This window comes from Durio zibethinus, chromosome 28 (genome assembly GCF_047325235.1).
Source record: "Durio zibethinus cultivar Kanyao isolate XHJ-2024 chromosome 28, ASM4732523v1, whole genome shotgun sequence".
NCBI classification, from domain to species: domain Eukaryota; kingdom Viridiplantae; phylum Streptophyta; class Magnoliopsida; order Malvales; family Malvaceae; genus Durio; species Durio zibethinus.
The window spans coordinates 991,534-1,008,024 of NC_143189.1; the positions used below are offsets into that span (position 1 = coordinate 991,534).

Genomic DNA, 16,491 nt, shown 5'->3' on the forward strand with positions numbered 1-16,491 from the left:
TAAAATTTATTAAAATTTATTAAAATTTTATTAAAATTTTCATGCTTAATTTATATGATGAAAAATTTTAATTTATCAATTTTGATTTTCAATTTTAATTTTAATTTACTCATTTTTAATAAAAAAATTTCATAAACTTCATTTATAAAATTTCATATAAAATTTTTCCTTTAATTAAGACCGCCCGTTATCTCGCTTGCTTACTTTTTGAGTTTTGATTGACCTGGTTTTTGCTTATTGCTTATGATCCAGGGATGCTTCTTAATTATAGTTTAACATTATGCCACTTTATTCTAATATGTGTATATAGTAGTAATAAAAAATAACTTAGCTTATAATTTTTTAACTTAGTTATTGGATGAAAAAAGGAATAATCTAATGCTGGATTTCTCTTCCCCTGCACTGCTAACCGCTAAACATTCTCCAAAAGAAGATATTGAAAAAAAAAAAAACAATTGCAACATCAACTGGACAGAGTTGATGCAGAGGTCTCCAACTCTCTGGGTCTTCTTTTCATGCACAATGAACCGTTTAAAGCCTGAAGAGTAAAAAAGATTGGGCATAAAGGTACATTTTAAGTTCTAAACTATACAGGCCGGCGCCTATCATTACTTGGACCAGGCATACTCACCCCAGATGTCGGCAAGCATGGATAGTCGCCACTTGCAAATACTCCGGTGAGGATTAAGGCACATCTAGAATTCGTCCTGATAAAAGAAAGTTTGCAATCGTACGATGGGGTTAATTCAACCTACAATGATTCCTTCTTCAAAAAAAAAAAAAAAAAAGAACCAGCCTAGAAAGAAAGAGACAAGACGATCTTGAAAGGATAAAATAAGGTTCTGCTAATGGAACAAAAACAAAAGTAAAACTTTGCAATGTCAAGAAAATCAAACCTCTTAAGCTGAAAACCGTCAAATTAATATCCATAACTGTAAGTAAAATCTGTTACTCCAATAATGCCTGGAAGTATTTGGGAAACGATGTAGATACAGCTCCCATAATCACCAAGATAAGAATTGCAGAGATGGGGTTCTTCAACAACTCCAGTGTAGGCTGGAAGATGATGTATATCTCACGATCCGTGCACTAAGTCCAAACAGGGACGGATCTACAATGGGGGCAGCTGCCCCCACTGAGATCTTAGTATCTTTAAAAATTATTACAAAATTTTTTTAAAAAATTTAATTTTTTTTTATGATTTACACCCACTAAAAATAAAATATATATGACACTTTTTTAAATATTTAAAAGAACAAAACTATATTTGCAATATAAATAATTTATTTTACAAAAATAATAGGATTATATGTATAAATATAAATAAAATAAACATTTATAAATAATTTTTATTCAAAGACAATCATTTCATTTAAAAAACAATAAAAATAAAATAAAAAATGAGCTTCTTTTTATTTCACCTAATATTTATTTACTGTCTAAATTTTTTTAAGTTAGTAAAATAATTTGATTAGGGCTTAATTTATTATTTATTTATGTTTATATTTATATTATAAGTGGATTAAGATTGAAGAATGTTATACTCTCTAAGTTGATCAATGAAATACTTTAATTTTTACAAAATTATTTTTTATATTTAAAATTATATTATTTAATTACAATTTAAAATCCATAATAAAAAATGCGTGTTGATTTTGTTTGCATAATTATATTTCAATATCTAATATAAATTATAACATTATCCTTTTATTTTTTAGAAATTATATAAGTTAAATTATCTTATTAAAAAAATCCATTTTAAAAGAATCATTCAAAATCAATAATAATGACACATAATATTTTATAAAATAAGTTCACGTTTAATTAAATTTAGATAATTTTAATCAAATTCAAAATTATAAAAAATATTTTTGTGTATAAATAAAATAATTTATTATACATTTACATTAATTTATATTTATATATTTTTATATTTAATATTATCTATATTAATTGTAATGAACATAAATCCTGAATCGGTCTCTCTATCCAAACCCAAGTAGGCTGTGTGAAGGGAGTTGGTGCAAGTAAAGGATGGGCAAGGATGGAGATCGAAGTTCTAAAAGCATATATGAAACCCAAATGTACGAATTAAGGGTGCGAAAATATGCCTCAAGATGAGCAATCTAGTGTCGAGTATAAAGATCGCTCGATGGAGGGTTCTAAAACACCCTAAAAAGATTGTGAGGGTAATCAGATACAAAAGACTCTAGAACAGTTTAAAAACAAACCAGGCGTCCGAGCATAAAAAGATTTAGAAGGAACCAGGCGCGGGCGCTGTGCAGACATTTTAGCACCAAGCCAGGAAGATTCTGGATGGCCCTAACAGCATGCAATGTAGCGACCAGGTGAAGAAGCTTCTGGAAGCCTGGGCGTGGGCACTCAGCGGGAGTACTTGAATCCTTCTAGACCTTGTGCTTATCAAAAAGCCTAGAAGCAGCAAAATTCTATGAAGAGCTTAACGGACTTAATTTGAGTCTGAGGTCTTGAAACCATCTAAAAGGCCTGTAATAACCACCCACTTGGATTTTTAATAGTTGTTGAGTGCTTGAATCCTTTCAGACCTGGTGCTTATCAAGGTGCTTACAAGTAGCAAAATTCTAGAGAGACCTTAATGAGTTTAAAAGTCTTGGAACTGTATAAAAGGTCTATAATAGTCATCCACTTGGATTCTTAATAGCCACAAATCAAGAGGGCTCAAATATAAATAAGACAACCTTCCCCACATTTGTACATAGATAGAACATGCTTAGGAGACATAGACTTGGGATAAAAGTAGACATTGAGTGTTATTATAGTGAATACATAGGTACTTTATACATTTATCAAATAAATAAAATACTTTTCCTTTAATCTCTCTTCTTCTCTATATTAATCTTAATCCTAAAACCCCTTCACTTTTTTTCTCTAATCTCACTATTACTCTTTTATCTTTTGATATCCACATTTATTCATTTTAATTTAAGAAAAATTCTTATACCACAGCACGTGTGGTTGTAGTATTTTTATTATATATACAAAAAATAAAAGATAAGCAAGGGAATAATTAATAAAATACATATTTAGTAAATACCACTACCTTTACTTCTATTTATTATCATTTTTATTTATTTTAAGTTCAATTTTAAATTAATTTTGTAAAAAAAAGTTTAATTTCAATTAACTTCTTACTTAAATCTTAATACATTAAAAAATTTTCACATCATTTTGTAAAACATATTATGATGTAAAAATGTAATAATTTGAATTTAAGTATTAAAATAATTTGGTAAATAAACAAATAAGAAAAAAATTAAGAATAGAGAAAATTAGATAGAAAGTGTCGAAGTTGAAAAATAAAATACTTGTGGTCATTAAGCATTAATGTGAGAGAAACACTATTATTGTTAGAATTTTCTCTTTATGTATAATTTATGTCAAATATGCATAAACAATAAAAAATATTATATTACAATTTGTATCGATATATTATATATAAAATTTTTTTATTTTATAAAATTCATATATAATTTTTATTAAAATTTTAAATCGTATTAACTTTTATATTTTTTATCTTTTGAATCTTATTTTGTTATATCTTGATTAAAATTATTGGTACAATTTTATTGCTAAGTTATTGATAGACTTTTCCTTTCACTTACATTTGACTTTTTATCTTACGAGTGAAATATTGAAATCATTTCATGTTATATTAAGATTTAATTATTAACTTTAAAAAATAGATTAATATGGTCATTTTATTATAGAGTACAACTATTAATACCTAATGTTTTGGGGATACTATTTATCTATAATTTATAAATATCCATATTTATTCATTATAATTTAATTTTAATTTAATAAAAATTCTTATACCACACATGTGACACATGGCTGTAATATTTCTTATTCAATTTCAAATTAATTTAGTAAAAAAAATGTTTAATTTCAATTAACTTTCTTATGTACATCTTAGTATATTATAAAAATTTCAAATTATTCAAATTATTAATCTTAGTAAAACATATTATGCATTAAAACGTAATAATTGGAATTTAAGTATTAAAATTTTGTAGTAAATGATAAAACGAATTTAAAAAAAAAAAGGTTGAATCAATTGAAAATATTAATAAAAAATTATGAAATCAAAATTAATTAATTATTATTGACATAAAGAGACAAATACAATTTTGAATTCAGACAGTGACACATTGCCGACCTCAAAACGTGACTCAAGTCAAAATTAAAAAATTCTCTAACAAAAATCCTCTTCAATTTACTGCACAACTTTCATCTTACCTTTTAAAACAAAACAACCTTTAAAAAAAAAAAAAAATGTGTTTCACTTTAGCAACCTCAACGCCAACGGAGCACTTATAAAACCTTTAGAAGGACATAATTTTGAAATTCTGTTTGTTCGTGTAAATGGCAACGCCCCTCTACCTTCTCTCCTCTTCCTCGTCTCGAGCCCGTCAAATCAAACCCGTTGAAGGTAGGTCAAAGCAGCAGCAGGAAGGCCAGGGCCGCTGACCCCAACACAACTTCATCTGCAAGGTGAAGAGATTTATGTATGGTCAAGAAATCCACAAACATGACAATGGGATTCCATCCGATGTCCTATCTGAGGATCACAACAACGATAAATCGCCATGAATAAATTTTACATGACAACTAATTTATTAACATTATTATTATAATTAATTACATTGAAAATTAGTAATCTAATTACAAATATATTTGATAAAAAAAAAGGAAATACTGGTAGTCTTAACAAATTAATACCTTAAAACATTAGTTAATAAAATCCTTTATAAAACAGTACCATCATATACTTGTTGGCAAACTTGTGCATATTGTTATCAGAACAGCACTTATCATTCATTGAAATTGTTGTGTCAAACCTTTGTTTTTTGAGCGAAATTTAGATGACTGATTAATTCAAACTTATTAAACACAATAAAGTGATTCTATCCCCTAATTAGCTAGGCATTATAAAATAAAAAAAAAATATGGTTAATCAATCAGGTAGGTCCAGCCATTGATTAGCACATGGGAATTCGAGTCAATTAGTAATAAATTACTTATGATTATAGATCAGTAATGTAACTTGTAAGCTAAAAACTTATTCAACAAAGGGACATTAGTTACAAGAGTTTAAGATTTTAGTCATGTTTTTTTTAATATTTAATAATTTTTATAAACGTCATTAAAAGATTTACGACGTTTATAAAAAATATCATTCAAAATATCAGTTATATATGCATAGTAAAAAATAACGATATTTTTAAAAAAATGTTGTCATCTTAATGACATTTTTATCTTTAAAATGTCCTTAAATTAATTACGTTTTTATGAAAAGAAACACCATTGCTTTGATAGGATTTGTAACTGAAAATATCGTTATTTTAGAGGTATTTGTATATGAAAATACTTTTATATTAGTGACATTTGTATCTTTGAGACGTCGCAAATTTAGTAGTGTTAGGCGTTTGTATTTGAAAATACCTCTATATTAGCGGCGTTTATATATTTGAGACGCCGCTAATTTAGTGATATTTTATGAGAAAAACGTCGTTATTTTGGTGATGTTTGTAAATGAAAATACCGTTACTTTAGAAGCGTTTATATCTGAAAAATATCTCAATATTAACAGCATTTGTATCTTTAAAACGTCGTTAATTTAGTGAAGTTTTTATGAGAAAAATATAGTTGCTTTGGTGGTGTTTGTATAAAAAATACCACTTACTGGTGGCGTTTGCCAGTAAGAGCGTTGCTGCTTTTAATGACATTTTACGATACAAACGTTACTAAATTATTTATTTAGCGATATTGTTGAACGCAAACGCCGTCATTATGTAAAAATGTATTTTTTAAAAAAATTTTGCACGTTAACAAATTTTAATTTCATTAAAAACTTAAATTTAGAAACTGAAATTCATATAAACTTAATTCACATTTAAGTATGCATCTAATTAATGCAAAGTTTAAATTTTAGTATAATAATATTCAAATATTTTTAATACATTAAGAAAATAAAAATTAAAATGTATAAAATGGATGACTGCATACATTTTGTTGGTTGTCAATTGATGAAGAAAAATTTTCACCTTAGTCACTGTGTGCTCAAAAACCTACTAAATAATACCATATAATTTTTAACATTTCATTGTAAGCTTTTTTTATATTAAAAAATTTAATTATTTACTAAATATAATATCTGAGTTGATGGAGCACCAAGATCATTTTCTGAAAATTGTTGTTACACAAAATTCATAAGATGATTGAATCGATCATGCAACTGCTAAAATCTTACACGTTTATGCTCCATTCTAGCACGTTCTTTTTGAAAATTGGCACGCTCATGGTTTCTTTTTGCTTTCATTTGCTGAAAACATTATTGTATAGTTTGCAACACCCCTCTCAATATTGAAATGTGTCACGAAGACTAACTTATTGATGATGTAAATTGTTGAAAGCTATGTCCATAGTAGGCAGATAGTGTTGGACCCAATCAGAGGCCTCGGACCAGTCAATGCTTTTCTTTTTCAGTAACTTCTATGAATATCTAATTTTTTATTTCTTGCATGTTGAGAGAATTATCATATACTAATTCAATCTCAGCAGTCATTTTCTCTTCGCTTTCTTCTGTGAATTTGTCATATACAACTATTAAGTTTAATGATTAATTGATAATATGTTAAAAAGAGTAAATATTTACTTTTTGTTAATATTAATTAAACAAATTATCATAATTTCTTGTGTTTCGATATTTATGTAAGACCTATATTTTTTTTTGTGTTATGCAAAAAAGTTTCACACGTCTAATTGTACTGTCCATCTCATTATTCTATACAAAAGCATATATTATTTGATAGGATACATATCAACTATAATTTATTCATGTATATCAAGCTTGTCAATCAAGTATTAATATTTCGAATAATTTTAATCAATATATTTATATTTTGGTCTCGTGACAACACAATAGTCTTAAACATAATCACACTTAAAAGCATTTTGGGCTTTCACATATATAAATCATGGAAACCAAATTCAATTATTTTCTCCTAGTTTAATATCATTGATTGAAGCCATTCAATATGTTGAAAGCCATCCAAAAGTTTAATTTGTATATTTGCCTTTTATATGAAAAAATAATCCTAAATAGATATAAATGACAACTTTTTCTCTCATATCAACTGTAAAAACTAAGTTCAATCAATCGGACAAGTTTAATATCAAGTATTGAAGCTATTTAAACTGTTAAAATACAACAATAACAACAAATTTGTATTTTTACCTAAATATACGTAAACAATAACTTTTTCATACATATCATTTGTGTCAACTAAGTTCAAAACTTTCGATAAGTTTAATATCATGTATTAAAACTATCAAAACTATTCAAACAGAACAATAACTGTTAATTTGCATATTTACCTTTTAACGACAGAATAAGTTTATTCATTGGAATAAGTTTATTATCATAAACTTACTGTTTCTTTTTGCTTTCTTGCAAAACCTTTTGATCCACTTGTGTGGGAATATTTCTATTGCTTTTTACTACCAATCCCAATCTATTCTTTTTCTTGATTGGATTATTGAAGATGTTTTTAGCAAGAAAAAGCCTTAAATCATCCATAACAAAAAATTTTGAAGGCGTTCTTAACCAAAACCGCCTTTTATAATCACACCAAAAATTAATTATATTAAATATTAAAGGCGTTTTGGAAAAAAAATGTCTTCAAGAATTCATCGCGCCTTTTTTGTATGAATTATTAAAGGTGTTTTAAAAAAACATCTTCAATAAAACCATCTAAAAATTAATCGAATGGATTATGAATAGCGTTTTCATATGGGTAACACCTTTAATAATCCCTAATAAAATGTTATTGAAGGTGTTTTTAGATATAACCACATTTAATAATCCAACTATCAAAATTTATCGTCTAGAACAATAATTGCATTTTTTACCAAAATTACCTTTAATAATCCCATCAAAAATTTATTATGTGAAATATTAAAGGCGTTTTGGATAAAAAACGCCTTTAAGAATCCGTCTTGTCTTTTTTGTATAAATTATTGAAGGCGTTTTAAAAAAACGCCTTCAATAATACCAACTAAAAATTAATCAAATGGATTATGAATGACGTTTTTTTATGGGTAATGCCTTGAATAATCCTTAACAAATTTTTATTGAGAGCATTTATGAAAATAACCACCTTCAATAATTCGACTATTAAAAGTTTCGTCTAAAATATTAAAGACGTTTTGAGCAAAAAACATCTTCAATCATCCGTTCAAACTTTTAGCTATGGATTATTGATGACGTTTTTGACAAAAATTGTATTTAATAATCACAACAAAAATTTATTGATTGAAGTATAGAAGGCGAGTTCGGTCACAAATACCTTCAAGAATTAACTCCATATTTTTTTTATGGATTATTAAGGGCATTTCTATGTGAAAAATGCCTTCAATATTCTCTGTAAAATTTTTTAAAGCAATTGGTGAAGGCATTTTTGTTAAGAAAATGCCTACAATAATCAATTATAAATAATCTTTGTAAAAACCCATAAAATGCTAAAAGGAGGGATCGAACCTACAACTTTATGGTTAACATCCGTATGATTGAAACATTTTGATATGATATTTATTGAAAGCGTTTTTAACAAAAATGACTTCAATAAGCTTGTGAAATTTTTTGATCCAATTATTAAAGGTGTTTATTGTAGAAAACGCTTTCAATAATCTCATATAATTTTTTTTAAGATTATTATTGAAGGCATTGTCTACCAAAAACACGTTTTTAGTATTCACTAAATTTTTTAAGGCAGAATTATTTAAGACGTTTTAGTCGAGAAACGCTGCTAATATCAAATTTTCGGTGACGTTTATAAGTAATAATGCCGTTATTTAAAAATTTAACGGTGTTTTAATAATAAATGCCTTAAGTTTTATAAAAATACAGAAGCTAACGATATTTGTAAGTGAATGACTGCTACAAAACTGTCACTAATACGTCATTTTCTTATAGTGATTAATTTGAAGATAATTTCCGACGTCCATTCCATGTTGGTTTTAGCCTTTAATTTATTATCCTAGTTTTTTTTTTTTTTTAATTTCTTGAAAACTGGAAGCTGATTCTTAGTTTTTGAAAACTTGATGCACGTAGAGGACGGTGATGCTAATCTAATTGTTACGGCATGCTCAAAAGATGACATTATGATATTCCAAGGCTCAACGGCACCGCTACCCAATGGAATTCCGCCATACACTGTTCAAATTCTGAACGCCTGCGTATCAGGGTGTAGTATCTCCAACATTCACGTCAGTTGTGGATGGTTTAGTTCTGTCAGGTTGATCAATCCCATAGTATTCAGGCGACTCTAATATAACGATTGTCTTGTAAATGATGGGGAGCCTCTAGGCCCTGGAGAATGCCTCTTTCCAATATGCCAATACCTCTAGCTACCCTCTCACAGTGGACCCTTGCATGTAAAAGCGTTCCTTCATCAGACAGCCTACGGATCCAGTCAAGCAAAATGATTTGCTTATCTGGAAATATAAGATCTACAGCTAGCCTTCCAGAAACCACCTTTAACACAACAATCCCAAAACCGAAGACATCAAATTTAGCAGTTGCCACACTTCTTTTCGGGAAGCTCTCTGGTGGTAGATATCCAATTGTGCCACCAATCCTTGTTGCGTCAGCCAAACGAAACTAGTGCCTTTTTGTTGCTGGTGTCTTGATTTGGCACTTAAGTTCATGTTCAAGCCACCGTGCCAAGCCAAAGTCACCTAGTCGTGCATTATATTGTGAGTCAAGCATCACGTTGCTTGTCTTGACATCCCGGTGTATAATCCGAGTTTCCAATTGTTCATGGAGATAGAACAATGCAGCTTCCAGGCCTCCAACAATTTTCCTCCTGTGCTCCCAATTCAAAAGAGCGGTGCCCATGTTTTCAGGCCTTCTAAAAAAGTACTCTGTTAAGGCTCCGAATGGGCATGTACTCGTAAACCAAGAGCATCTGTTTTCGTTAAAAAGACGTTATCTTATTTTAATAGTCTTATATTTAGATCTCTTTATTTATTTATTATTAATTAATTTTAAATTTAATATTTAACATGATATTTAAATTAAAAAAAAATTTTATTATTTTTTTTAAATTTATCATGTAATAAATTTTGTATGTGTTCGTCTATATACGATGAAAATTATTAAAATCAGTTTTTTATTTCTTATAATCTTATATTAAGTTTAAATCTTTAAATTTATTATCAACTAATTTTAAGTTAATTGCTTAAAAGTTTTCATGTACGCACCAACCCCTTGACCGGACAAGATTTCTATGGCGCAAATGAGCCACAGCACCAATTCTGCGACAAAGGTCTTCTCAAACCTCTCCACTTTCTCTGCCAAACATTTCATAGCAACCACTATTCCATCACTGGGTAAAACTGTTTATACACATTCCCAAAACCTCCATTTCCAACAATTTCATCTTGGAAACTGTTTTATAGATTTTTTTTAATTTTAAAAATTTTAAAGATTTTTTTTAGAATTTTTGAAAAATTTTAGAATATTTTAAATTTTTTAAGAAAAATTTTAAAATTTTTAGAATATTTTAAAATATTTTAGATTTTTTAATTTTTTTAGAAAATTTTATAATTTAAAAAAAATTAATTTTTTTTAGAATTTTTTAAAATTTTTTGAGATTTTTTTAGAATTTTTTAATATTGATGTGATGCTGACTAAATTTTTTGACACGTATTAATATTTTATTAGATATTCATGTCATGTTAACGTTTAGGATTAATGGTATAATTATTAATTTCGTTTCGATACCAATCATACCAATCATTATATTTCAATTATATCAAAATATGATTCACTTAAAAATGACTTTTCATACCAAATTTGATACTGAGTAATATCGGTTGGTTTCAATAAATTTTAATGAATTAACATGTTTCATTTAGTTTGTGAATGTGAAGTATATTTTATAATTTTTAATTTATTTTTTGTTATTTAATTATTTTTAATTTAATAAAAATAAAATTAATTGACAAAATAACCTTAAAAGTTGAATTTTTTATTTTTTATTGTAACTTAATTTTTTCATATTTTATTTTTTTCAAACCAAAATTTATAATTTTATACTTTATTTTTTCAAACCAAAATTTATAAGTATTTCAATCCTTTTCAAGAAAACAATTATACTCATAAAACAATTATACTCATTTTATGAAGTTTAACTATCATAAAACTTTGATTAATTTTTTTGATATATTTTTTTTCTCTTAATATTTACATAAAAAATTACTTATTTAATAGATTTAAGTATTTCAAAATATCATAAATTTTTTATGATATTATTTTTTATACTTTTAAAATTATCTATTGAATTTTTTAAAATATTATATATTTATTTTGTAAATTATTAATAATATTATAATATATAAGTTCATACATATTTATAAATATATTTATATTAAACTAAAAAATCTAAAATAATATACTAAAATAACTGATATTGATATATATCATAATTTTATAAAAAGATTAAAATAATATTCGATATGTTATTGACAACTTTAGTTAACGATGTTAAGGATTGATACAATTTAATGCAGGAAAATGTAATTTAAGTAATTAATTAGATTTTTTTTTTGTTTTTTGTTTAGATACCACTTTAAAAAATATGCAGTAGTCCAAAAACCAAAGAAGACATTATCCCTTTGTTAAACCTACACATATTTGCACTGCACTGATGCCATTGTGCATATCAAAATGACTAGAATTATTATTATTACTTATCAGTAAAATTCACATTAAAAAAAAGGAGAGAAATTTTTGTTTTATGGTAAAAATTTCATTCATCTCAGTAGTCAGTTTTCACCGAGATAAGAAAACTCACTTCACATTTGGAATGACAAAAAAAAAAAAAGAAAAAAATTATTTATCTAATAAAGGTTTACCTAAAATTCTAGGATGTACAATTGCGAACATATCTACACAACGACTATCAAACCCAAAAAGTTAATCTGAACTTTAATTACAATAAGACAACAACAAAATATGATAACACGCATCATTTTCCACCCATATTCCTCCACTTGTCCTTCAGATCACCCTGAAAAAATATAATAATATCTAATATAATGTAAAAGGAAAATAAAAAACAATACTGCATATTAAGTTTGTAGTACACTTACAGAAGTTCTGTTTACGAATGCTCCAGGATTGGACGATAAAATAAGTGTCCAGCTCGTTCCATACCTTCATTATCAAACTAACAAATGGTTATAATCCACTAATGTGTTCTGAATATAATAATCCAAAACAATGTATGCAGTACCAACAAATAAGTTGAAAAACCTGAAGGAGAAAAATAACATGCATCTCAGGATAACCACTTACTTGAGCACACCCTCCTGCAAAGCTTTTTCTTCATCTATGCTCCACCTGTTCATTTTTCTTTTTCTTACCCATTTTCGGATTACATGCTCTTTCAATGGAGACACGTGCTTTGTCTTAGGGCTAGGTAAACGACACTTGTTCGAACAACTAGCTGTCTCTTCAGTGGAAACATCAATTGAATCCTCCCACTATAAATAAAATCAACACAGAAGATGAGACAAATAGAAAACATAGTAGGATTGAATGAATGAAAAAATGAAAGAATGGATAGGGTTATTAATTCAGGTACGCAATATAATTACAAGAAAAATGAGCCTGTAAAGTAATGGAAAAAGCTCATTCCAAGATTTCACAAATAATGTCAAGGCTAGAGACATGTACTTATATTGCATTGCAATTACGGATATGGAAAGAGAACATAGCAAGATTTAATGAATGAAAGAAATGGAATTATTAATTAAAGTATGCAATGCAATGTAATGATAAGAAAAATAAAATGAGCCTGTAAAGGTAAAAGCCCATCCCAAGATTTCAAACAAAATGCCAAGGCTTGTACACAAAAATTGATTGTTCAGTAATGACACTGGATGTAAACGTATGCACATTCAACTAGTCACCTCATAAGTGCGAGCAGTGCAATTCCTTTCCATTAAGCTGGGCTTATTCTGATGAAGGGAACCTTGATTTCCTTGACTGCCCTCCTTGTCTTGAGCAGGAACTCTGCTAGGATTGACAGATGGAGGAGGAACACTCCTGTCCATCTTACTGTTGTCTTCTCCAAGGGCCTTAACACACAAATTCTTCCCTGCTATGTCAGCTGCTATCCAGTTAGCTTGAGCAGATTCAATGGTACAATTGACAGATGTCTCAAGAACATCTACAGTAGGATTTCCAGATGTTGCAGGAACACCCTTGTCCTTATGGCCTTCTTCTACAATGGATTTAGCATGCAAATTTTTCCAAGCCATGTAAGATGCAACCCTTTCAGCCACTTCTAAGGCTTCAGGGAGGGGATCAGTTACTGCAGCTCGCAAGTCAGCATTACTGGACTTAAGTGCGTCTTGCAATTGCTTAATTTCAGGAGTTGATAGGGAGACATATTTGTTGCAAGACGGCCTGCCCTCCTCTGAATCAGCAATGATAACAAGTCCTTTATGGTGCCTGTGGGAAGAACGAAGCTTGCATCTTGTTTGAGAATTCACCTTCAGAATCCCTGAAGAACCAACCAAGGTAATTAGAACAAAAAATGGACCGGTATGACCGAGTTACCACAACTAAACTTAACTAAGTATAACAATATGAGGCAAAATGTACAAAGATAAGTGAGTCGATTCATTCATACATACATCTTAGACCAACAAAAATAAAAGCTTTTAAATTGCAAATTAATCATACATAGCATTACATAATCTACAGAAAACACTATTAAGATTTTTACTAGAGAAAAATGAAAAGAGAAGCCTACCTTTCCCATTGTTGATGTAATGATGACGATGAGCAGGGGCTTGGTCAGAGACATTCCTTTCAATTAAGCTAGGCCTATTCACTTTATTCTGTTGGATGAAAGCTTGAGTTCCTTGATTGCCTTCTTCAGCTTGAGCATGTCTCATGGTAGGATTGAAAGATGTAGAAGGAACATCTGTACTAGTTGCAGGAACACCTTTGTCCTTATTGCAGTCTTCCACAATGCCTTTAGTATGCAAATTTTTCCTTGCCAAGTTAGATGCAACCTCGTCAGTTTCAGTCACTTCTAAGGCTTTGGGGAGGGGATCAGTTACTCCAGCTTCTAAAGTACTAGAATTAAGTTCATCTTGCAGTTTATTAACTTCAGGAGTTGATAGGGAGCCATATTTACTGCAAGATGGCTCGTCCTCCTCAGAGGCAGAAATGATAACAGGTCCTTTATAGCGCCTGTGGGATGAACGCAGTTTGAATCTCGTTTGAGAATTCACCCCCATAATCCCTGTAGAACCAACCGAGGTAATTAGAACAAATAATGGACCACTATGACGAAGATTAGAATAACTAAACTTAAATAGGTACGCAAGACAATAAGAGGCAAAATGTACACAGAGAAATGAGTCCATTCATATAAACATTCTTAGACCAACAAAATTCAAAGCATTAATACTGCAAATTAATCATCAATCTGCCGAAAACAAAATTAAGACTTTTACAAAGAGAAAAATGAAAAGAGAAGAGAAGCCTACTTTTCCCTTTGTCAGTGCAACAGGGAGGGGATTGAGCAGGAACAGGATCTATTGTGGGTCCCGCAGGGGAAGCCAATTCCAGCCTAACGAAGGCAGGCTTCATCGACGAGCAAGCCTCCTCCAGATAAACCCTAATAGCACGCAGTGCTTCATCTTGGGTATTGATCCCCAACAACTTATGAGAGATCTCATTATCCCAAAGCGCCGCTTCTATTTCGTCTCTCCATTTACGTAAATCAGGACCAAGAAGCTGGCTGGTCCCGGAATCCTCTATATTTCGAATTCGGAATCGCCAAATCCGCTGGACGGCATCGAAGAAGCAGGGCCACGAATGGGGCAAAGAAGTAAGGGTGTAATGGACAGCGAGGGCGCAAAAGGCCGCACGCATGGAGTCGGAGATGGGGAGGCCTTGTTGGCGATCGAGCTGTTCGATAATCTGAAGAGAATCAAGAATACCCTCGGGGAGGGAGCAGTTGGCCGTTCGTTGACGAATAGAGTGGATGGTGGAGGCTTTGTTGAGGAGACAGAAGGTGGAGTCGTCAGCATTGTTTATGTTGGAGTTTGAGAGGTATTCCCTAAGAAAGGAAGAAGCACCACCATGACTTGCAGAGCTGAAAAGGAAAACGGAATTGTCCATCTCTCTTCTTTCTCCCTTCACCCTAATCCTAAAAAACCCCTTTTCCTTTTATTGTTTTCTCACTACGATTCTTTTATCTATCAATATTTGCATTTATTCATTGTAATTTAAAAAAAATTCTTATAACATGGCAGATGTTGTTGTACTATTTTTTATTTTTATTATATATAAGGAAAATAAAAGAAAAGCAGGAAAATAATTAATAACATACATAATAAATATTACTACCTTTACTTCTATTTATTATCATTTTTATTTATTTTAAATTCAATTTCAAGTTAATTTTGTAAAAAAAAAGGTTTAATTTCAACAAACTTTTTACGCACAAAAATTTCACATCATTTAGTAAAACATATTATGCTGTAAAAATATAATAATTTGAATTTAAATATTAAAATATTGTGATAAATAATAAAACAAAAAATGAAGGTTGAATTGAATGCTTAAAAATATTAATAAGAAATGATGGAGCCAAAATTAATTAATTATTTGACAGGCAAATACAATTTTGAATTCAGACAGTGACCCGCAGCCGACCTCAGCACACGACTCAAGTCAAAATTCAAATTTCTCTGACAAGAATCCACTGCAATTCACTTCACTGCCTCTTCCTCACGACACAACTTTCATCTTAACTTTTAACAGAAAACAACCTTAAATAAATAAATAAATATATATATATATATATATATATATAGAGAAACCTGTTTCACTTTAGCAACCTCAACGCCAAGGGGGCAAAGGCACTTATAAAACCTTTGAAAGGACATAATTTCGATACTCTGTTTGTTCGTGTAAATTCTGTCTGTACCGAATTCCTTTCTTTTTTGAGCTTACCACTGATCCCCTCTGTGATTTTCTTCTGAAACGTTGCAACCTTCCTCTTCGCAAGGCGTTTTGAGGTAGTCTTTGTTCAATGCCAATGTCAAATGTCGATAATAACGAGATAAATTTTTTTTAGTGTGGAGTTGACAAATTAAGCCTGAATAGAAAATGAAATTAATTGTGATAAGATTAAAAATAATAATTATTATTATAATTGTAATTAAAAAAATTATTATAATTAAGATTAAAATAATTTTAAAAAATTGTATACTTATTTTCTTTTCATTAAAAATTATATTTTAATGCAACAATAATTCAATAAATTTATTCGCACCACGTCTTAACAAAATTTTTAAGCAAAGGAGAATGATCAAAACGGAAACCTCAAAAGAGAGAATATATAAAAGCAGCAAAAT

At 29.2% G+C, this 16,491-nt stretch overlaps 1 protein-coding gene across 2 annotated transcripts; it reads right to left on the minus strand.

The window, feature by feature from the left end:
• Positions 1–11,918: 11,918 nt before the first annotated feature.
• LOC111281160 (uncharacterized) lies at positions 11,919–15,360 on the minus strand. Of its 2 annotated transcripts, none has more exons than XM_022868798.2 (6): positions 14,614–15,360; positions 13,869–14,366; positions 13,021–13,616; positions 12,404–12,591; positions 12,199–12,275; positions 11,919–12,116 (listed from the first exon to the last, which is right to left on the minus strand). In XM_022868798.2, the coding sequence occupies exons 1-6, from the start codon at positions 15,248–15,250 to the stop codon at positions 12,112–12,114; spliced, it is 2,001 nt and encodes a 666-aa protein (XP_022724533.2). In that variant the 5' UTR covers positions 15,251–15,360; the 3' UTR covers positions 11,919–12,111. The 2 variants fall into 2 exon arrangements, with proteins under 2 accessions (XP_022724533.2, XP_022724532.2); XM_022868797.2 differs by having other exon boundaries at positions 12,199–12,262; positions 14,614–15,357.
• Positions 15,361–16,491: the final 1,131 nt, after the last annotated feature.